Raw genomic sequence first — 24,861 nt, 5'->3', positions numbered from 1 at the left:
GACCAAGCAGGCCTGGCGGAGGACCTCCCCATGGTCCCCTTTCCCCTTCACCCCGACCCCTTACTCACTGGCACTGGAGCCCTGGTGCTGAACGCGCAAGCTGGCAGGCCTCACGTTTTAGCACCAGGGTGAGGGGCCAACCACAGAGACGCTCTGGCAGCCAGAGTATCTCCATGGAGGGCCCAGCCTCTGGTTGCCCTGCTTTTCTAAACTTCGTTATTTTCCTCTAATTTACTTTATTTTTACTTCTGATTTTTTCTCTGCACTGCAGACTTGCAGCATGGGGAACACTTTTTCATTCCTGCATGTGACTTTTTCTCCATCTCACAGGGGTTTGAGATGGGGCAAGAGGCACATGCATGCTTATCTGGACATGCCCAGAGATTTCAAATAGAAATCCAGAGTGTTAAAAACATTCTGACCTGTTATGGTCTTTCTGAGTTCTTTGAAACAGAAGAATTTCTCTATTTTTCTGTCATTAAAAAACAAGTTAAACCTAAGAGCTGGTATTTTCTGAGGGTGCCTTGAGTCTAAAGAGTGGTGCCTTGTGTCTAAAAAGGTTGAGACCGGCTGGTATTGCTCTCATAGTTTTTAGCTGATGCAACTGAAAGTGGATACAAATAACTTAGCTTTTTCAAAGTTGCTTTCTTTTCTCTAATTCTTTTCATCTGCTAGTTTTACAGATATATTTTCTCCTAAACCTTCCAGTTCTTGCTCCTAACAATCTCCTTCTATAGCCCCATTATGATTTTAAAGTATTTGTGGTGCTGGTGGAATATTATCATAGTGGACATCCTAAAATTATGTCCCAGGGATCATCTCTTCAGAAATTTGTCTTGGGGTGAATTAATGGCTGAATAAATTTGATTTATGGAAAGTGGCACCTGTGTAGTCCCTTCAAAACTCCAAAGAGAGAGTAAGTTGCATTGATCGAAGTTTCCTTTTACACCAGTGCTGTACATCTATAGTGTGGCACAACTAGGGCAGCTGCCCTGGATGCCAACATGGCATGGGGTGAGGGAGCAGGGAGGGAAGTGCAGAAAAAAAGGCTGCTCCTGCAGTTGCACAATTACGATTGTGGTAGAAGCACTGGCAATGGCAGCCATTACCCTTCTGTGTGGTAGCTATCCTGGGCACCTGGCTGCATTATTATGCTTTTGCATTGCATCTGGGCTTTGAATGGTTACATCTATGTTATTGCAAATTTCCATGTCTTTCTGTGTACATTTTTCCTCATCTTCCTTGTGTGGTTGTCTGGTGTTCAAAGAAGTAGTTTTGGGATGATAACCCCTTTGTTCTAACATTATTGTCCATAACTAAAATTGTTAATCTAGCAGAAAGCGAATTATCTGGTATGGCCCTGCATTTTAAAAGTTTGGGATTATATAATTCTCAAGATTAATAATGTTTTCTGTAAAATGTGAATTACTGATTGGTTGAGACCAATCTGTCATATAGATTCTGGCACTTTATTTAATATATTCTTAGTTTATTTAATATATTATTATTGCTATTTTGCTTCACAAAATCATAGAAAATTAGGGGTGGAAGGGACCTCAGGAAATCATCTAGTCCACCCTCCTGCTCAAAGCAGGACCATTCCCAACTATATCATCCCAGCCAAGGCTTTTTCTAGATGGGTCTTAAAAACCTCTAAGGATGGAGATTCCACAGCTTCTCTGGATAGCCAGTTCCAGTCCTTACTTACTCTCCTCATGAGAGTTTTTTTGTGTTATCTAACCTAAACTTTCCTTGCTGCAGCTTAAGACCTTCTTCTGTTCCTTCTCCTGTCATCTGCCACCACTGAGAGCAGTCTAGCTCCCTTATCTTTGAAACTACTCTTAAGGTAGTTGAAAGTTGCTCAAAAATCTCCACACAGACTTCTCTTCTCCAGACTAAATAAGTCCAGCCTCTCCTCACAAGTCACATGCCTAAACCTCCTAACCATCTTCATTGCCCTCTGGTGGACTCACCAGTTTGTCTACATTTTTTCTGTAGTGAGGGGCTCCAAACTGGCCACAGTATTCCAGATGTGGCCTCACCAGTGCTGAATAGAGGGGAAGAATCACTTCCCTCAGTCTTCTGGCAAAGCTCCTACGACTGCAGCCCAGTATGCTGTTAGCCTTTTTGACAGCAAGGACACTCTGTTGACATATATTTAGCTTATAGTTCATTGTAACCCCTAGATCCTTTTCTCTAGAGCTGCTAGTTAGCCAGTTGGCCCCCAGCCTGTCACTCACTGCTATAATTTTTTTCTATTCTGCTGAATCTTCTAATACTAACACAATTATTAGCAATATAGTTCATTAGCAGGGCACTGGGGTAGATTCTGTTTTTCCCTGTGGCCGTTAACAGAAAGTATGTCCGAACCTTCCATAAATGGCCATAAGGGGATCACTCCAATGAAGTGAATTTCTGTACCCAACTAATTTTTGTTTTTTATGCCAAACCTTCTACTTACCAATGTAAGGAATACAGGGACTTGGTAATACAGGGCATACCCTTGTCTTCTAGGCATTCTAGCAATATTTTGCTGCCATGTTGCCATATGCCAATATTGCATACTCTGGAGGACTAGGTTGGCACTCAGCTAAAAATCGTGTTTGTAAATTTTGTTATAATTAGCCTGATGTGTACTTCTCAGCCACAGCCAAAAATCTTGGATTTTATACTTTAAAGCTATACAGTAAACTTTTCTAAAGATACTTTTTTGGATGAATCCTGTGAATCACAAAGATAATTAGTTTGATGGTCCTGTTGCTGCCATGTTGGTTATCTTGATGGCATTAAAATTGGAAAAGATGAATTGCAAGTTGTTGAGTGCTGCTATTTTCCTTAATTATTTCTGAGAATTTCTCCATTATATGTTACCATTAACTTCCTCAGAAAATAGTGACTGCTTATTGCCTGAGTCCCTATCTATTCTTTTTACTTACTTGAAGAATGTAAAGATAATGATGAAGTGCTACTTTCTACTCTTTGGATGACCCTCAGTATTAGGAACCATTACATTCAGCACTAAATAAATATTCATGAAAATGCATTCTTTTTTATATGGGGTCATTAGGAGGCAGTCTGTTCCATTAAAAATATTGTGAGTTTATTTTACTTGCAGGTGGCCTTCATTAGAAAGGTGAATCAGAAAATAGAAATGAAATTGCTAGTCCCCTTCAAGGATAAGAGGGAAATGAATTAACAGTATTTACGCTTACTTTTGACTGAAGGAACTCACTTTTTGACTGTTGGCGAAGGCTAAACTCATATTTTAAACTATTCGTGGATTTGATGCACTTTTATACAGCTTAAAAAGTCCCCTAAGGAATAATATGCAATGTAAATAAGAGTTCTTCTGTAAGAATTTATTTAAGATATTTAAGCACATTTCTTCCTATGCAAAATGTGTTTTCATCTGAAATACTTCTTACATTAATTATACTGGATGAAAACGTCATTTTATTAAGCAACATAGAGAATTAAATGACCTGTGCTCTGCAGGTACCTGGGAATGGTACTCTACTTGCATGGGTAATTTTTTATATTATTAAGCTGACAAATATCTTACCTTCAGAACAATAGAATAAATCTTTCTGTAACCATGACAATATATTTTTAGTAGTGCCTAATTTTGAATTAGTTCAAAGTGAACTTTATTTTACAAAATAGATACAGAAGTGACAGATGAAAAGCGTTTAAATTGCTTAAGAACTTTTTATTTGATAGGTGATGTAAACATTGGCATATGTTGTTTGCCTTCTGCAAAGAGGAAAATTGTTTTCTTGCTTTTATTTTATAACATGTTCATGCCTATTTTAAGTTCCTACTCAATCACTGTAGCTAAGCATAACTAGTTCTAAAAATTAGTAACTTTTATATTTTGATACAGTAATAGAGAAACAATAAAATACTATTTCAGTATTCTGCTGGCACATTTATTTTTAAGATAAAGACATAAGAAATGATAGACGGGGTCAGACTACAAGTCCACCCTGCTCAATATCCTGTCTCTCACAGTGGGGGTGGTGTGTGTGTGCTAAGGGAATGTGTATGTATGCAGTGCCTATCCAGACTGAACCAGGCCCTGTCCCAGATGTTGTGGCTGAGCTGAGTGGTAGTGTCTGTGTTAAATAGACATGTCTTTTGTTTCATAGGACTATTCTGTATTGGCAGGGAAACTGGCTTAACAATTTTTGGATCCTGTTGAATTTTTAGTTTCTGTGATCCATCTTCATCTACACTTAAGAGTGGGCTTTTATATGATGTGGATATTGCTAGGGTTGAAGTTTTCTTAGCTGGTGGCAGGAATTTTATTAATTATGTTACAAATGTCTATACAATGTTATCTTTGCTCTGTTCATAATGATTTCCTTGGTCTTTTGGCACTCTCACTTCATCATTTAGACTTTCTGAGGCCTCTCCTAGAACCCCTTAAAATTGCCTTATTTTTCTTAGTCTCTGCAATAACTTCCCTGTTTTTTCTGTTGCCTCCCTAATTAATTGAGCAGTTCCAGCCCCACTGTGTTTGAATTCCCTTCACTAACTTTTGGTAGATATTATTATAAACACTTCAGTTAAATAATTTGACCTTATTTTATCAAGGAGAAAGTCTCGTTTGGGTCTTGAATCAAAATAAATGACTGTAAATGTAATGCTAGTTGATATGATTAATACAAAGGCTTTTGTTACACTTTCTTGTTAGCACTCACTTCAAATAACGATAATAGTTATTGCTCTTGTGATGATTTCTGGGGGTGGGAAAAACCAGGGGAGCAATGCTCAGGCAAGTCACAGTATAAAAAGAACACTGTTGAGAGCAAAACAAAGGCTCAGTTCTGCTATGGTGTAGAGGAGCCAATAAGGGAGGAAAGCTGAATTTCTATTACTTCATTTTTTTTTAGATTTTCATGATCACTCATTGTAATGAACAAGAATACTAAGAACACCTATAGTTTATGTTGTTTTCATTTACTTGTCCTAGTAATCCAAGTGATTGCATTTTTACCTTAATTAGGATTCATGGAAGTGGGGGGAGGGACGGAACCCTAGCAAAGTCAGATTCTGACTACCCATTTTAACCCTAGTAAACTTCAACTAAATCATTGAAATTTGACTTTGATCTTAAAGTGTTCTGTTGTTTGGAATGTCTCAGAGAGATGGTCAGAAGCCATATGTGCCATTAAAGAATCACTGTTGAACATAACTTTGAGCTATATTTTAGTAGAGTTATAATGTACAGTATCTGGATTAACATCCATAAATTTACATTGAAAGGCATCATTTAGAAGTTCTAGGTTGCAAGCAAAACAATTTTATAGTATTTATATATATTTTCGTACATTTCATTTTAATATAATGTTCAGGTGGTTCTATGTCACCATTCCTTTGAACTCAGCAGACTTCAGGGGAACAATGAGAATGTATACCAAACAAGGACTTGTCCCAAAAAGAATATCATTTAAATAAACTAACCCTTTGATTTCCAAATATAATGGTTACTAACTGGAGTTGTACAACGCAGGTAAACAAACAACACCTAACCTCCCAACATAAGTAGATGACAGTCCAATTCTGATCTTTTACACTAATGGTATTTTAAAGCAAGTACTCATGTTTTATATCAGAAGTAGAGCTTAATCAAATTAACCAATATAATTGTATTCAATATAATAAGATGTTTGCATTGTCTTCATTATACATGGATTTAAAAGTGAATTTTTTTAACATTCACATTGTAACAAGACTTTGTTATCCTTGAACAGACCAATGGTCTATTTGATTCAATTGCTTATGGTGACACTAGCATGCTTACTTGATGTCTCCGGCAAATGATATAATGTATGGGGCGGTGGGGGAAAATAATCCTTCTTAACATTTATTGGTAATTCATTTGACTTTTCCCTTGAACATCAGTGACAATTAAATTTTTTCTTAGCTTCTTGTAACTGTAATGATACTTTTGTTAGTATCATGTGTGAAACTGTCACAAGTCAATGTAATTCTAAACAATGATCCTTCAGCTATTACTTGTAAAAAGTCATGTTATTAATGAAAATGATACATAAAGCCAATATAAGGAGTGAAGGTGTGTACATCTGTGTTTTGAGAAATACTAATCATGACGGTGAGCATGAATAATGAAAGTAGTACTTGGAAATTCTTCTTCTTTTAATTATCTTGCTTAAATGTAGTTTGTACACATTTATATTCCTCAACTGTCCATTTGCCATAATCCTTTAAGAAGCTTTTATGTACTGTTGTAGCATTATTACTCTTTGTAAGAATAGATGAATTGAGTTGAACTTGATAGACAATCTGACAATATGTGGATCATGATGAACAGGGTACTGTTGCTGAATAGTTATGCCTGAGTGACTCAGTTCAGACAGTTATCTTTCAAATAGTTACACTGTATGACAGGATTTGGCAAAATATTTAGAAACAATTATGGTAGGCATAAATGTTCCACATATCTTCTGCAGTGGTAGAAGTACTAAGGTATTTTAGAAAGCACAGATTATACTATATATCCATAGAGGTACATTTTTTCAAAGATTAAAAGAATAAGGATGCTAGAGTGAATATTTAAGGATTTACACCTATGCAATTTTATATATAAACAATGTCTTATAACTAACCCAATCAAAAGTCACTATTTAAAACTGAGAACCTCAGACTTTTAAATCTAAAGCAATTTCATAGACAATCCAGATACGTTCATATATATATATATATATGTTTATTTATTTATTTATATGTTAATAAAATAATTGCCTAAACTTACCAGTAATAAGTAACCAAAATAATGAATTAAACTGTTCTGTAATAATGTTTCCTATACTGTATTTGAACTTTTGGAATACAATTAATACTACAGAATACATACCCAACATGTATTATATTGCAACCTTTGTATTCTTTATTTTGTATAATTAGTATAAAACATAATAAAGTATACATCACAAAGTCTTAAGCTTTCTTTTTTGGTATGTCATTCCTATTTTATATATGGAGAATACATTCTCTGGAGAATATCTGGTGTAAATATATTATTCTAATGAGGTTGGTGTACACGTGAAATCCTTAGCCAAAAGAGAGAGACTGTTGTAAACATATTAAATTTACTTTTTAAATTTTGGCATAGCTAATGTTCAGTTTATGATGAGCATTCAAAAATTAATACTCTCACACACCTCTCTATCTTTCACTTTCTGGCAGATGGACTTTGTTTTCAGGTTTTTGGGAAAGTGTTGGAATCTTTGCAAGCAAATGCTTTCATTGGTACATCATGGCAGTGTGTGAACATGCTAAACATCACATACAGTGATTGAATTAAATTACTGGATACATGGATAAATCTTACCTTTCTTGCCATAGGTCCAAGGAACTAATAAAGGAAGCAATCCTTGACAATGACTTCATGAAGAATCTAGAAATATCTCAGATCCAGGAGATTGTGGATTGTATGTATCCAGTGGAATATGGCAAAGACAGTTGCATCATCAAAGAAGGAGATGTGGGTTCACTGGTGTATGTCATGGAAGGTATGGTTTGTAACATTGACATTTAAGTATTTCTTTTGATCAGCCTGGACACAGACTGACACCATATTTCACAGAATAGATCTATTTCTCTTTCTTTGTTGGAATCTGTTTAAGAGGTGAAATACCATATTTTCTTGCATACAACATCCTCAGAACATAATATGTATCTTGTTTTTGAAAGGCAGAATGAAGGGGAAACAATTTTATTTGTAGTAACTGAGTAGCAGCAGCTAGGGAGCTGAGCCTGCTCTATGTGGATCACTGCAGGTTTTATTTTTGATTTTGCCCATAAGCAGCAGACCTTGTTTTGATCATATTTCTCACGTATAATGCACACTTCAATTTCCAGCAGCTGGTTTTGGGTAAAAACATGCAAGTTATATACAAGACTGCAAGTTATATACAAAGCTGCTTAGCTGTGTTGCGTGGTTCAATGCATGGAATGTTACTGGGATGTTACATGGAATATTAATGCTAACGTTCAGTTTTTCTCCACCCACAAAGAAAGGGCCAATGCTGTCCACCCTATATAGAGATCCATTATCAGTGCAAAGTTTTTAAAGCTCAAAACATAAAAAGAAGGTAAGAAGTGAGTTAACTGCAAAACAGGGATGATATAATAATAATCCATGAAGCACAGTGCTGCAGGGTTAAGTTCACCAATACTTGTAAGCCACATTGGAGTCGTCATGTATGAAAAGCACCACGTACAGATGAAGTGCTATATTTTTAAATTGTGAATTTTCATAGATACACTGTAGATTCTGAACATTTCACAGTGTCTGAGGGCCCACTAAAATAACAACAAGGCTAATCTTCCTGGAAACAAGATTGGGGAGTCCTGGACACCTACAGTGCTTGAGAAATCTTGTGTTTTCATTTTTAGAAGTTCTGAGCACCTTGAGCTTCATTTGCTATTAGTCCTTACCTATTTGGAAAGCCAGCTATTGGTGCTTATCTGGGTACTCCCAAGTGTCTAAACCTCCCATGCTTAATCTGGAATTTTTTCAGGTTACTTGTATTTCAAAGAGAACGTCTGTTCATTTAAGGAACATAGGGACTGTTATACTGGATCAAACTAGTTGTCCGATTAACCCAGCATTCTGTTTTTAAGAGTGGTCAATATCAGTGTCATTGGAAATTGGCGCACTAATATTGGCCATTATTAGAATCAAGTTTTTGTACTAGTCTGATTTTTGTATGGTATGACTTTCTTATTCTTTGCCAGAATTATCTTATGAATATTGTGGCCAGCTAAAACTTGAGAAGGATGGTGGAGTGTGAACTTAGATTACCACTTTAGTTTGTGTGTCTCTGAACCAAGTACTGGAAAATTATATATCTATAAATTCATTTTCTATCCTTAGATTGTTCCTTTAAACAGAAGGTTCAAGGCAGTAAGTCATACTTGAAACATAATTTCTTGCCAAACTTATAATAATGCATTCTAGTTGCAAATGTTCTTTAGCAGTTTTTTTAAAACAGCTTTAATTTTCTGTCTTTTTAAGGACAGCTCCTTTCTTATGGCACAGATATAATTCCCTTGGCTTTTGATATTTATATATTTTTCACTTTAGAATGGTATTTTGATTGTGAATAATTAAATGCAAGTCCACAGCCAGATTACTGGCTTTCCTTTCTAACAATATGAAAAGTAAACTTTTTTTTCCCTAAGACTTCCATTTTCATACAGATATCTTTGGAATACAAGAACTGCAAAAAACAAACCACAACAAAACAGAACAAAAACAAGCAAGCAGAAGAACCCCAAAGTCCATCATGTCATTCGGAATGACCATATGATAGCCTGCTAATTTGAAACAGAAATCAAATTATTTCAAATAACATTTTTAGCATTGTGAAATATATATTTTTTTGCTTTTTGTACCTATGGTTCTGTAGCATAGTCTAACTCCAGATGTTTTTTGAAATGCTCAAAGTTCAAACTGATGCCAGTGACATAACTAGTATGTTCCAGGAACATGGCTTGTAGTAGCAGTTTTGTGCAGTATTGTTTCTTGGAAAAGCTGAAAGGAAAGAGAAAAGAAACACAAGAATCAATCACTGCTAATTCTGTCACAATGCATATCTATTACTTCCTGTTGTTTGCCTTCAGCTTCTCTTGGAAAGCCTTTGGAGTCATCACGAGGTTTAAATTTTGCATCTGAGAATCCTTGAGTCTAAAAACCTGCCCCTAGAATTAGACAGCTTTTCTTATTATGGCTACAGGAGTTGAGGGCTCCAACTCTCCCATTCTGATAAATGTTTTCTCCTACCAGTGGGAGAAAGAAGAACTAATATAAAGAACTGCCCCAAAGGCCTCCAGGTTGTAGAATTTTCTAGTTTGTTGCAACTTTTTTGTAATAAGCATGACTTAGGTTCTTAGCCAGTTTCATAAAAATAACATAAAAATAATAGTAACAATTAAAATAATTATAAAAATAATATTAATGATTATATGACTACATTAATGTGTGTAGTGCTTTTACAAACAGAATCTTAAAAAACATAACAGTTATAATGTGGTTTTGGGCACCACACTTCAAGAAGGATGCAGATAAGCTCAACAGGGTACAGAGAAGGGCCATCCACATGATTGGCTTATGAGGAGAGACTCCAGGAACTAGGCTTGTTCAGTCTGAGTCAGAGGAGGCTGAGGGATGACTTGATAGCTGCCTACAAGTATGTCAGAGGGGAACAACAAGATCTGGGAGAGCAACTCTTCAGGAAGGCACCCCTTGGGAGGACAAGGACCAATGGACACAAACTAATAGAGGGAAGATTTAGGCTGCACATGAGGAAGAACTTCTTCTCCATAAGGGTAACTAGAACTTGGAACATACTCCCAGCAGAGGTGATACGGTTGCCATCCTTGGAGGTGTCCAAGAGGATGCTGGATAAGCACCTCATTGAGCTCATTAACCTCCTGCTTATGGCAGGAGACCAGACTTGATGATCTTACAGGTCCCTTCTGGTCTATGATTCTATGACTAATGGCAATAACTAAGGATGTGAAAGCTGATTTTATCAAGTGGTCAATCCAGGTTTATGATAACAAGCTTGTTCTGTTTTAGCTACTTGTATATATGCATATGAATTGTAATGCTTAAAAAGTATAAATATATTTGATAGTTATACTTTCTAATTTTTGTAGGTTATAAGTTTTAATTTAAAATTGTTATAGTTTCATAGATTCATAGATGTTATGGTTGGAAGGGACCTCAACAGATCATGAAGTCCGCCCCCTGCCCTGAGCAGGAAAGAGTGCTGGGGTCAGATGACCCCAGCCAAATGCCTATCCAGCCTTCTTTTAAAAACCCCCAAGGTAGGAGAAAGCACCATCTCCCATGGAAGCCCATTCCAAATTCTGGCCACCCTTACTGTGAAGAAGTTCTTCCTGATGTCCAGCCTAAATCTGCTCTGTCAGTTTGTGACCATTGTTCCTTGTTAACCCAAAAGGTGCCCTGGTGAACAGAACATGTCTGGTTCCTTGCTGTGCCCCCCTAATGAGTTTATAGGTGGCCACAAGATCACTTCTCAACCTTCTCTTGTGGAGGCTGAAGGGACCCAGGTCCCTAAGTCTCTCCTTATAGGGCTTGGCCTGCAAACCCTTAACCATATGAGTGGCCCTCCTATGGACCCTCTTGAGGTTATCCACGTCCTTTCTAAAGTGCAGTGCCCTTTAGAAACTGGAAACAGAAAACTGGACTCAGTACTCCAACTTCAGTCTGATCAATACCACATAGAGGGGAAGTATCACCTCCTTGGTTCTATTTGTCGTGCATCTGCTAATGCATGATAAAGTGTGGTTAGCTTTTGTCACACTGATGACTCATATTGTGTAATAAGCAATGTTTTTAATGGAAGAACAAAATCCTTCATTATGAAACTTTTGGTGAATATCAACACCTTTTTTTCCTCAAAAAAATTTTTTTTTCCTTAGTGGATTATTTCTTCGTCTTCTCCATAGCACTCTCAAGAATGTTAATTCCATTTTTTTTTTAAATAGCTTCCATGAGATAACAGGTACTACTGCAGGGGTAGCCAACCCATAGCTCTGGATCCACATGTGACTCTTCAGAACTTAATATGCATCTCCTTGAATCTTGCACAAGCACATGGTGATCAGCTTCCATAGCTGTTATGTGATGTCACATCACATGACTGCTCACAGCAAGCACATTACTCAGTTTGGATTTGGAAGTTTGGACTCTGGAGCCACGGGTTGGCTACCCCTGTATTACAATATCTATCTTACAGTTCAGCATTCAGACTGAAGCTTTTCATAAGTCTGAATAAGGCTTTGGAATTGATTCCTTTAATATTTAACTTTTGATTACAATCTAAACACAGACCTTTAAAAAAACACATTGCTTTCTTGGCACTCTATATTGTAATTACATTGTCCACACATTTTTCTATTTCTTTATCGTGGAGCATTAGTAGTGTTTTCTGAGTTAATCCTGGAATTTCTACTTCCTCAAATGAAGTTTAAAATCTGTGGGATTTACTAGTGCTGCATACAGACATTCAGAGAGGTTAGGGGGAGGTTAGATCATATTAAAAATAGCCACCCACTATAAGGTAAGTTGGGATGGAGGCTAGTGGGGAGGGGGCTGGGGGAATCACAGGATCAAGAAGAGGCTCTGGGGATAGATCGAGGGAGTCCATGGGGGTACTGAGGAGGCAGGGGTCCATGGGGGGATTGGCAGGATTCATGGGATCTGTAGGAGAGCTTGAGGAAATGTGGAGGCTCTCCCCTCCCCCCTCCCTGGACCAGAGTCTATTTTTAGCTCCCTGACCTCCACAGACAAATAAACCCTTCTGGTGAATCTACCCCCCCATCCCTCCCACCTGCACCCTTCCGATTTACTTCCTCAACTCCACAGCATTGGTGAACACTAATAAAACCGGCACTGGGAACAGTTTGCAGGATGTGGGGGGAGGGGGCTGGCTGGTCTGTGTTGGGGGTGGGGAAGAAGTGTCAAGGGGGGTCTAAAAATAGCTTGGTGCCAGGGAGCGGGTAGGGAAAGTGGAACTCTGGAGCTGGGACCAGCAGCTGGACTTTCTCAGTTCCGCTGGGAACTGTACAGAAGGTCAGTTAGATTAGGTTGGGTCCATCAAGACCAAATTTAGACTACCTTGGAGGTACACTTAACTTAGATCAGGTTGGCCATTTTTAGACTAATCTAACTGTCCTGAACTTCTTTACAGTTTAAATTTAGATCCACCTAACTAGTGTAATGTCCACACATGGGTGAACTAAATTAGATCAAGTGGTCATTTTTAATACAATTTTACCTCTCCCTAACCTCCACACATATATGTATGCAGCCTAGATCTGATGGGGTTTATACTGTTGACCATTTAGCTCTTCAATTTTTGAATCTCTGATTTTTTTTTTTTTACTAGTTCTACTGCCATGAACATTAAAATAAAAAAAAAAATTAAAAAAAGATGTACAGCATGGGAATATGGTAGTTCTCAGAAGCTTAGATACTGGTAAAGCCCCATCCTCAGCTTGAACACTACAGTTTTTCTGTATTGTGTAAAAACAATTCCAGATCTGCTAAATTCTTTAAGGTAGTTTGTGGCTTCATTACTGTAAAGGGTAGCATGTAGTTCTCCCATCCAGCAGCAGTTCAGAGAAAGAATTGTGACTTTGAGAGTTACAGTTCCTTCCATGATTCTGAACTTGCTCTAGCAGATACCAGATTAATTTTCCTTCTGTATTAGTTCATGTTGGCTAGTGTACAGTGACCACCTTTGAGCTCTTATCCCCCACCATTTATATGGGTGCCAGGACAATCAGTTCTGCACAAGAAGTCCTCTTTAACCATGTGTATTTGAATTGTAGCAATGTTATGTACCCCATGTCACACACCCCTTTACGGACTTTACTCTTTGTTTCATTTCTGTATTTCATTTATAGTAGAGAACTAGAGGAGAACTGTGAGTTCACAGTGCCAGAATGGTGTTCAGTGCAGAAAAACTAGGAAAAGAAATTATGTTTGAGGAATGAATTATGTTGCTTGAAATACAAGAAGACGAAGTCTTTTCTCTGTGGGAGGGATACTAATAGTATTAATTGGGGGTTTGGAGGAAGGGAGAATGATGGTGAAGCATAGGGTGGAGGAAGACAAGAGAAATCAAAGCTGAGATTTGGGTAGGTGCTGAGGTGTGCAGAAGGTTGAAGGTGAGGAGGGAAAATTATTTTGATTTTATGTAGAAAATGTTAAGCAACATGAGAAGTGGAAGCCAATATTTGGGGGGGAGGGGGCAACAAAAGAAGGTAACTTTAGCTACAACATCTTTGATAGAATAAAAAAGAGAAATTTGAAAACTAAGGTGCATAGAAGTAGGATTGCCTGGGATTGTAGATTAGCATTTTGGATTTAGACTTTTTGTTCAGTTGCACAAAGAAATAAGGCAGATATTTTATAGACTGAGAGGGATCCCCATCCAAATACCCTTTAATGTAGGAGAGGTACCTTACCTTTACTGAAAGCTGTTTATGTATCAGTATACTGTATAATTTTTGCTATTGTGTAAGGTCTGATACACCTAACCTAGAAGTATTCTCATTTCTCAAATGAGCTAACAAAGAAGCTCAAAGAGGCATATTAAGAAGACAATGGTAGAATGGTCCCGAGTAAGTTCCCTATCCTGTACCCTCTATGAGCAGTGTTTGATAGGACTGTGTGAAATGGTCTGTATTTGATTCAGATTCAGCCCGAATTGAGGACAGTGATTTGATTCATTGATTTGGATCACTGTCCCCGATTTGATTCAGTCAAGTCCAAATCTGAAGAGTCGATGCTGATTTGGAGAATCAGTGATTCAGCCATAGACACAGCTTTAAATGTCTTTTCTGTATGCCTCGAGGTGCCAGGCAGAGCTCATGAATGCTGCAATGCTGGGGCAGATGGAGCGTTTCACAGGAGTGTGGGGGGCCCCCCTGTGTGCTTGGTGGTGAACCCAGAAGTGGATCAGAAGTACTTCTCCTCTGCTTCTGGGTCCACTGGGGAGCGCACTGGGCCTCCCTCCACCCGGCTAGGTGATCGGCTGTGGGGGGACCCCAGGTGCTCCCTCCCAGACCCAGGAGGCAGCAGTCACTGAGCTACGTGGGTGGGAGGGGTGTGGCGGGCCCCACTTTTTGCTCTCTGGTGGACCCAGAAATGGACCAGAAGTGCTTTAGGTTTTCTTCTAGATCTGCTGCCGAGTGCACTGGGGACCTCCCCCCCTGCCTTGCGCTCCCATGGGATGCTCCATCTGTTGCACCATCGCAGCATTCACGAGCTGCCTGGTACCTTGAGGTACGTAGAAAAAACATTTAAAGCTGTGTCTATGTCTGAATCGTCAAATCTTTCCGAATCTCTCTGAATTGATTTGGAGGGTTACGATTTGGTTTGGCGACATTAAAGGGTCTTCTGAGTTGATTTGGACTCAGAGATTCAGCCACTGAATTGGGCTCAATCTCCGCCAAATTGAATCAGCGACCGAAGCTTCGCTCAGCCCATGTGTTTAGACTTCTGAGCTAGTTCCACATGCTTCTAAACAGAACTGGTGAGAACCCAAAATGTTTTATCAAACATTTGGCTTTCAGTGCATTTTTGCAGGCAGACTTTGACTGGAAACCTGCTTGGTTTTCTGGTGGGCAGCTGAGAACTTTCCATCCTCCAGGGTCTCTTACTCTCCTGCAATTGTCCTAGATATACTTTTCCAGGACCCTTAGACCTCCAGTGTCTGAATCTCAGGGGTCCCTTCCTTATAGTTTCCTCTCTCTTGTGCAGCAAGCTACCTTTTAGCTTGTTCAGATTTACTGCTCAAGACATTTCCCTGCTTAGCAAGCAAAACTTAACTAGTGACCTTTTGTTTTTGTTCTTCCTTTGCTCCAGTCCCAATCTCTGTTAACAATTTTGGGAAGATGTTTCCCGGGGTTATACACACTTATTTTTTTTAGGAGTGTTGGTTGTAGCTGTGTTGGTCTAAGGACATAGGCAGATAGGTTTCTTTGGGTAAATGTGATATCTTTTATTGGGAAAAATTGTTCTTTGCAAGCTTTAAAGTGTTTTGTGCCCGCAAGCTTACAAAGAACAATTTTTCCAAATATTTAGTTAGTCTAATAAAAGATACCACAGCTACCCAAAGAATCTTGTCTGCTTTAATTATTTTAGAGCATTCCTGTTTCAACAGATGGCTATTGAGGTTGGTGACTCTTCTTTTGCTTCTCTTGCATCTGTTTATCTCATGTTTGGAAGGTATGTGACTGAGACAGCCTTACAGAGAGCTGATACAGAATATGCTTCGGTATCTATTGATACAGCAAAAAATATTAAACAGAATTCAAAATTCTGTCATTCAGATATTTCTCAAACTGACACAGAGGCAATAGAAACTAAGTTCCTAATATAGCAGGCTCACATTTCATCCACTCAGTTGCACTTGGTTTCAGTGCAGTGAATATGTTTGGCTCTCCCATTTCTTAGGATTTGACTACATTCTCCTCTCTAGTGGCACAGAATTTAAAATCCTGATTTCTAACATTCTGCTGCTGTCTTGAAAATATTTGTATGATCAATCTAGAAAGCTTCTGTCATATTTACCTGTAGGCACTGATGTGCAGGGAAGATAACAGATATTCTTTTATCGTAAATGGTAGAAGTTCTGAAGATTCGATAGGACTGAAGCTCACCGTGATGTAATCTCTGTTGATAACACTTGTAAAATAATCTTTATGGTTGTACAGTTTTTCCTAGTTTTTTGTTTTTGTTTTAAAAGAACTGTATAGGAGAAGGAATCTACTTTTTGAAACAGGTTTCAGAGTTAAAACCTAAATTAATTGTCACCAATGGCACAAAGCACAACAAAAGAGGTATTTTAATTTGGAGCCATTTATCAGACATTTTTATGCCTTGGGTTGGTAAGCAAGACTGGGATGTCATGCTACAAGTGCCTAGGTTGGCTAGGCTCCAGCCCTGCAGAGTTTGGCCTGGTTTGCTGCATATAGTACCAGAAGCATAACTAGGAGTGGGTGAGAGGGGCACCTGCCAAGTTAGGAAGGGTGCTGTAAATGTAGAGTCTGCACTGCAGCAGTATACTCGCACCAGAAACTCCAAACTGGACCCCGCTGCTGTTGTGGCTTTGGCTGCTGCTTTAAAAGCAAAGCTGGGGTGGGCAGAGCACACAGCTGTGACAGCTGCAGGTAAGACTGCTGCCTCCACAACTCTGAAAATCCATGTGCCTGCCCTCCCCACTTTCAAAACTACCCCTCTACCCCCTCACTTTTGGAACTTATGTGCCTCCCTGCCTCACTCTTGGAACCACTCCCCTGCCCTCCTGCAGGGTTTTCTTGTGGGTGGCAGCTTTGCTTGTTACACCACTGTCCAGTACTGCTAAGCTTAGTGAAGCAACACAGTGAAGAAAACTAGAGAGCCTTTAATCACTGTCAGTCTTTAATCTGGTAGCAGAGGGGAAATACTCAGGGGTTACATAACCAAAGTGTAATAGAACAGTTGCATCATTTATACCATTGGTATACACTGAATAACTATAAAAAAACCAATCACATTTCAGTGTTTACATAAGAAAACCAATCACCAGCTGCCACCCAGATAAACACGCAGGTACACCCTATTTTATTGCTTTGACATATTTACTAGTTAGTTATCCCTTCATTATTAAATGTCCCTATTTTCCTGGAAGATATCACTCAAGTTACCACTTCCAGGTGTGATCTGCGAGAGACTTGACACCCCCTTTTCATTATCTTTTTGGCCCCTTCTGAGAAGGGGCAAACCTTGGTTTGGAGCTGAGACCTCATTTACTAAGCAGAAAGAGGAGTAAGGGAGGAGATAGTTCTTCTAGAAACTGAGGCCTTGCTGAGCCAAGGTTTTGCTGAAGCCTTATCAAGATCATGCCAGGGGGACTGGACATTTAGACTGAATACAGACAGTGAAAAAGCCCGAGGCTGAATTGATTCAGTCTTTGCAGGTTAGTCTAAGCTGTGGAGTTTGAACTGATAACCAAATGAACACACATTCACTTTTGATTCAAGAAATGTAGCCATATGCCTACAGGAGTTGGTGGGGGGGGAGTTGCTAGAGAATGGCTGTCAGCCACTCCAAGGCTTTTCTCCCGTACCTGTTGGAGTGGAGGGGCTGTTGCCAGTCCCCAGACCATGGTCTGCCTGAGCAGGGGGAGGGGAAGGTAGTAGCACTGAATTCATAAAAGATTCAACAAGAATAATTCTTTCTCTAAAAATACTATGAACTGAAAATTATAAACACAGCTTGGGAGGTGTGTTCACTTACTTTTCCTGCTGCCCCTGAGGTCTCTGGGATTTGAAGTCTGGCATCAGAGTAGCAGGACCCCACAGAGTTGCTCATCACTTGGTTGTCTATCCAAAAGGTCAGAGAGGGTAGCATACATCAAAGGAATAGTGGGTACTGAAAGGAGTGGGTAGCCATTAACATTGAAACCAGGACCCAAGCAAAATGAGGTCTTTTTACCTTTTTAAAACTCAGCTGACATTTGGGAAAGATTCTTAGATATTAGTGGATTCTGCTTGTACAACCTTTTCTATAATTTTTCTGTTTGTTATTATGTGGTCATCATCAATTATCTAAGTAGTTAACATAGAAATAACAGTACCTCTTATTTGTTTTCCCTTATGCGTATGGGTGTAGGGAGGGAGCAAAAGAGAAGGTATAGAAATTAATTTTGTGATTTGGTCAGAAAATGAGAAAAAATCGAAATGTTCACAAGGCTCCTCTTCAATATCAATACCTTATTTTGAAATGATTTAGCTGCCACTGGAGGTTGTGGTCCTGGAGGGTTGGTGAAATCTCCACAGCATGGACCAATCAATCCCACGAAGGATTGTTCATTTTAGGACAAAGATCTTGAATTAGGATTTTCTTGTAATGGTCTTCTAGGGCAAGTGACACAGCTATCTGTTTCAGATAATTTCTGATTATTATAATTTCAGATAATTTCTAAAAAAGATTTTGGGAGTATGAAGAGTTGTACCCAACACCACAACTACTTCTATCAGGAAGCAAAAAATGCACTCAGGCTCCCAATGTGCATCAGCTGAGTTAGCTGCAGAGCTGCCCATAATCCCTAGCAACACTTAGGATATTCCTTAGCAACCATGTCCTGGTGAAGAAATTGTTGATTGATTTTTAAGATGTGAACAAATATCCACTAGGGACTAGGATTGTTGAAAGGATCCAGCTCATTTTCCATGATCCCCTACGGCAACTAGGTTTCACTGAAATGATGAATAAGGCAGACAATGCAAATCTATTGTGACTTTTACATGTAACACAGCATCTTTTCTCCTGAACCAACCCAGTCTGCTACTTCCAGCAAATATTCAGAATTAAATAAATCTAGCAGAAACATTATATTACATTTTTTGATACATAGGTTAGGAACAGACATTGTATTTGTCCCTGCATTTGTCCTGGAATAGAATGTTCCAGAATTGGTGTCTACACATATCCTTTGAATCAGGATTTACTAAGCAGCTGAATGCCCTGTCACTTTTTTTACAGGGGTGTAGGTTGTAGCCGTGTTGGTATAAGGACACAGGCAGACAAGTGTCTTTGGGTGAATCTGATATCTTTATTAGACCAACTTAAATAGTTGGAAACATTTTTCTTAGGAAGCTTTTGGGTTTAAAAACCCTTCATCAGGCTGAGGAAGCATCTGCAGTTGGGGTGTGTGCTCTTCCTGGATGGAATGAAGAGCAAAGAAGCCAGAGGCTGGTATGCATGCAAGAAAGGCAGTCAGTGAAGATGTAAATTGAGGAGTCAGTGGGTGAGAGACAGGCTGGGGGAGGGGGAGAAGGGGAATGAATGTAGCAGGTAAATAGTGGAGAGGTACCTGGGGTCAGATGTCATGCAGGTTATAGTGTATCATAAGTCCAACATCTATATTTAATCCATTATTTTTTGTATCCAGGAGGTTGATGAAGTGAAGATCATAGGCTCATATGTGAAAAGTGTTTTGTAAGTTCTCTTTGAGGATTAGAACTGAGAGACTGGAGACAGAGTGGTTTTCTTGTGAGCAATGTGCCCCCACAGTTAATTGGGTATTCTTGTCTTGGATAGATCTACGGTGTGCATTCATTCTGGTTCAGAGTTGTTTGGTCTTTCCTAAGTATTTTCCAGCAGGTCATTTGGTGCATTGGATAAGATATATTGCTTTTTTGCCATTGATTCAATGATGCAATCCCAGGATAACTGTTCATATGCACTTTGCAATGTCGCAGGATTAACTGTTGGTATTTTTAATCTTATGACCCTTTCATAGGATTTATCCTAGCACATGGGAATCTGAATGACTGCACTTGGTCCTGGGATAAATGCAGAGGCAAATGCAATGTCTGTTTGTACCCATAATGTTATAAAATGTATTCATTCATTTTCTTCTTGAAAAATCAGGAAGTGATTATCTGTTTCTTCCCCAGTGCTTCTCTGTAAGTTACTCTATTGCCTTCTATCTATTTAATCTTAAAAGAAAACAAAGTAAACAGCTAAACCTCAGAATTGGGTGGGGGAAAGGCTCATTTGTTACATCATTTCCCACTTTTTGGATCAAACATTGGTAGAACTTTGTAAAAGCTTCTTAAAAATATGTAAACAAATCTGAAAAGGGTCTCTCTCATTAAATGAATGTGTGACATTTTCATACCTCCTTGTGTTTTGAGTTACAGGTGGGTGTTGCGTTTCAATATTTAGGGTAAGTGTAAACTTCCACATATAAAACCCAAACCATACTGTCTCTTGTGCTACATCTCTGAATGCATCTAAATCAGTATATCAGATATGGTGGTTGAATCCTGAAAGTCAAATTTGCCAGCAAATAGTAGATAAACCAGATTGTAATATTTATATTATAGGCTTTATATTAATGTCTACCAAGCCATTATACCCAAGTGTTTTGTCATTTAAAAAAATCACTAATATGTCTAAAGAGCAGTTGTTTGTGCTGATGATCATTCTCATATAGGTTGGAAGAAATATTGTACTGGACAGGGGAAGAAAATATACTTTTCCTATACCATAACAGATGATCATCTAAATTAACCATTTTGTTACTTTATAATTTTCTATCATAATAGTAATGGACGTTGTATGTCACTCTGCAGTGGATTGTTTTTTTTCCATTCCCTAGCCCAATCTCAAGCCCTTCTTCCAGTTTCTCATCCTCTGTTATCACAATTATGTTGACATACTTCAGTGATGTAAAGATTCTGTTTTTCACCTGAAGAAGTTCAAATCTGGAATCAGATCCACACTTTGATGCCTACAGCAGCATGACTGGGCCAAGACCATAGTGGCACCTGGAAGTTATCACTGCTCCCCTCCGCCTATTTGTTGCAGTTGCCCTTGGCACTCACCCATTGTTATGCCTATGTGTGAATATACTTGTGTAAACTGTGATGAACAAAATAGAATTATGTCAGTATTCTGTACATGACATTGATACTTTCAGGATGTGCTTATGGCTTGGCAAAATAGCCCAATTTAAGAAAGGACTTTTACAAGCTAATCACCATAGGCTTTTTATTAATGCAGTGTGAAAAGCCTGCAACTCAAGAAAATCACCATAAATTATACATCAACTCAAAGAAGCAGCTATACAGTTCCTGCAGCAGTCTTAGGTTTAACATGAGACAACTTACTTTAGTGTACAATTGAAGGACTTGTGCATTTAAGTAGTTTTTTTGTGAATTTTAAAACTGCAAAATCTGTCAGCATGAAATTGGCGGGACGCCTGTTTGTTAGGTTTTGTGTGCAAAGTCTTGTTAACTATCTCCTAGAAAAATGTGGCATTGTTCCAAATACTTAAATTTGGCATTGTTATTGGTAATTGTTATTACAGCTTGATATCTGTGGCTGGAAGTTATAGTTTTGATTAATTTTCAAAATAACAAGTACATTTAGTTTAATAAATCAATGTGCAATCCTTTTCATTCATATATTGTATAATTTTCTGTTAAAATAGATTGCTCTTTGAGTATTAAGAGCCTGACACACTAATAGAATGCTTTTCGAAGCAAGTGCTTTTAAAGCAATATATTAACTTTCATCCTACTTCTAGCAATCTTGTGGGCTCTTAGAAGAGTGTTACTGAGTGTTCAATTACCCTTTTAACTTTTTCCATATCAAAGTGATACTGGAACATGCCTGTTGTACATGGCTGTTTTCTTAGAGCAGTTCTCTGTTTCATTTGTACACTGCTGTCATATTTAGCACAGGAAAGATCAAACCTTCTGTAACTGCACATCTATTCAGTGTAACTTTTAACAATTTCAAATAACATAATTATCCTTCTTGAAAAGAATTCTTATTTCCTAATGCTAGAACTGCATTATTATTCTCTTTCATGTGGATATTCATTTTTGAAATGTAAAGGTACTTTAGATTAAATATTAGATTCTCTTGTCTAGTAAAAATTGTATATGACTTTTAGTGATGCTTTAGCTAATGAGTGTATAGAATTATAGCAGAATTAAGATCAAGTCATTTTGTTTTAATTGTTCTATATAATATATTGGTTTGTCTCAGCACTTTTTAAAAGCTCACATCAGTACCTTGCACTCTTATAACATAAAGTAACACATAACTGAGGACATGGCAGAGGTATAAAAAGTAATAGCCTAATGTGTTAAGAGGGATCTGCCAGCTGAGAAATCCAATGAAATTCCAAGACAACATATTTATAAAGACAAAAGGAAGCATTTTTTATAACACATATGAAACCTTATTGCCACATGAGATCACTGAGTTAACAAGCTTAGCAGGATTAAAAATATGATTAGACATTTGCATGGATAATGAGAAAATCCACAGTAATATTAGACAGGATTAAAAAGAAAAATTAAGGATATATAAAACCCACATGCTTTAGAGCTTAGTTGACTACTAGAGATGACAGGTGTGGGTCAAGTGTTGGTAGGAGGGGGTTCAGGGAAGGGGGAAAACCCCTGCACATTTTTGGAAGCACTTAATTCAGCTGCCTGAGGAACAAGGACTCCAGTGTGGTTTCTGGCCTGCTCACATCTAGAGGCCAGAAGAATTTCTGGCTTTTTTGTCAAATGAATATGGCAAACAGCTGTCCAGATATGTTTGGAAACTACAGTGCTTTTGAGGCTGTTTCAAGATTGTTCAATGTCAAGTTTCATTCACTTTCATCTGGAGTATTTATCACTGGCTAGTATTGAAGACCTGTTACCGGGCAAGATAAATTACTGGTCTAGGCTATATAGTATGCTGTATTCACTTGTAACTTGCTTAATTACCAGAAAAAAACCTTTCCTATTTCAGAATATTCTTTAAGTTTATATGAGAGGCAAGGATTTTTGTAGGTGAGATCTTTTATTGGACTTACTACATGGTCAGGACAGACTAGACTTTTAAATACAGCACATTCTTCAGGTGTATTCAAAGCTTGTTTAAGTCCATCACACCCATTCAGTTGGTCCAGTAAAAGATACCCACAAAAATCCTTAATATTTACATATTTCTTGGAATGTCAATGCTACAACATCACTTCAATGCTACCTTTAAGTTCAAAACATTTAATATTGAATGTGAAAAATCAGGCTACTTTCCAGTCTGATCTAATATGTCTAATGACTCAAGTATAGCTTTGGTTAAGTTAAATAACTGTGTTTTTTGCCCCTTTTAATGAGAAAGTCAGTGCTATGGGTATGGAAGGATGCAAATTCTGTGTTTTTTCTTCCTTGTTGATTTTTTTTTTTTTGTTTTTTTTTTGGTGAACTGTTGAGTCAGGGATGATGTTTCCTCTTTGAAACAAACAGCTGGGCTAGTTATGAACATCTACAGATCCCAGTGTTAACTTGGCAAAAGTCCCACCTCTGTGTTGCCTGAATACTCAACATGACTCCAATGAAGACTTACTGAGGGGCTTCCTCAGCTTTCACTGGTTCTTCTTTAACATATACTGGAGTTTGGGTATGGAAGGACCTGTAGTAGCTTTGTGCAGTCACAGTATTGTAGCCAATGAGATTTATTTGGAGTGTGATTATTGCTAATTAAAAACTTTCCTTGTGGGGAAATACATAAGGGTAGTCTAGATAGAACATGCCCGTCTTCCCCTGGCCCATCTACTTTCTGAGTCTTCTCCCAGGTAGGGGGTTTACAGGACCATGAAATGATGTCAGCAAGAAGTAATGTGTCCTTTTTCCTTAATAGAGAGGTAGGTTCATGCACAAAGATCTTTGGAACACAGTTGAATTCCACTTTACTGAAGCAAACCAATTAGGGAAAATTTAATATAAACAGTTAGGAAAAACATGAACAGATAATCTGTAGCTATTTATGATAATACTGCATTTTATCCTGTATTTAAATTCAGGCTTTCAACTTCACATTTTATTAAATCGTGTCAAGAGGATATGCTCAGTGATAAGGATTGCCTCTGTTTGGTAATCCACTATGAGCAGATGCATGCATGTTTCACTGAAAGTTCTATGGTTAGTCTCAAGCTTAGTGGTCCAGTTCTGGAAAAAAAAATCAAATATAAGTTAATGAATTTCATCTTACAAAGCTCTTCCTTGTAACCACATTAATAATTAATAAAGCAATTTCTGCATTGAACCAATACCTCAAGATATCCCTAAAACTTTAAGCAATGGAAAAATTAAACATTGATACCATGCCTTTATGTACATGTTTTGTAACAGTGGAGTAGGTAAGTCTCTTGCATCTCTTCTCATTATTAAATTAGCATTTCTAGCTTACTCACTAAGCTGGCATGAAATATAAACTGTTAGATATTTTATGAAAAACTATTTTGATTCTTGTACCAAGATGACTCGAAGATTTTGGCTAAGTATAAATATTTTTAAAATAATGGATGGTTTCCTTTTAAAACTCACTCATTCACATTTATTTGATTATTTTTGACATTTTGCCTACCCTGTCTCAGATTTCTTGGAATTACAAGTTACTCCTTTATTTCCTATGAGAGAAACAACACTTTGTGATATAGCATCAGAAAAATAAGGCTGGAGAAAATTCAGCAAAAACAACATACTGGATTGCTATAGGAATACTTTACCATAGCCAGTAGACTATGTTGATTTTGTGGATATGTTCTTCTTTCCTGTGAATAGGTAAATACTCATTTCCTCTAGGATTCTACCTTTTCAAAAACAACAGCAGCAAATGATAGTTATATCTTCCTAAATATGGAATTCTGATCTGCACAAAAATTACTGTCTGCCATAATATGGGAAAGAGTAAATATATCTCTTATTCCCATATATGTTTATGGCTTATGT

General features: G+C 37.9%; 1 protein-coding gene across 2 annotated transcripts in view; it reads left to right on the top strand.

Annotated features, from left to right (window-relative positions):
* The window catches only part of PRKG1 (protein kinase, cGMP-dependent, type I), a 1,071,278-nt gene that overhangs the window by 143,803 nt on the left and 902,614 nt on the right, over positions 1-24,861 (top strand). For both annotated transcript variants that reach the window (XM_019538593.1, XM_019538592.1), the window contains exon 2: positions 7,372-7,538. In XM_019538593.1, coding sequence (XP_019394138.1) covers positions 7,372-7,538 — 167 coding nt within the window. The remainder of the gene's footprint in view (positions 1-7,371; positions 7,539-24,861) is intronic.

Source organism: Crocodylus porosus, unplaced genomic scaffold (genome assembly GCF_001723895.1).
Source record: "Crocodylus porosus isolate Cpor-Errol unplaced genomic scaffold, CroPor_comp1, whole genome shotgun sequence".
In the NCBI taxonomy this organism is placed as follows: Eukaryota; Metazoa; Chordata; order Crocodylia; family Crocodylidae; genus Crocodylus; species Crocodylus porosus.
The sequence above is the reverse complement of the archived record's forward strand: the minus strand, read 5'-3'. Positions and strand labels throughout refer to the sequence as shown.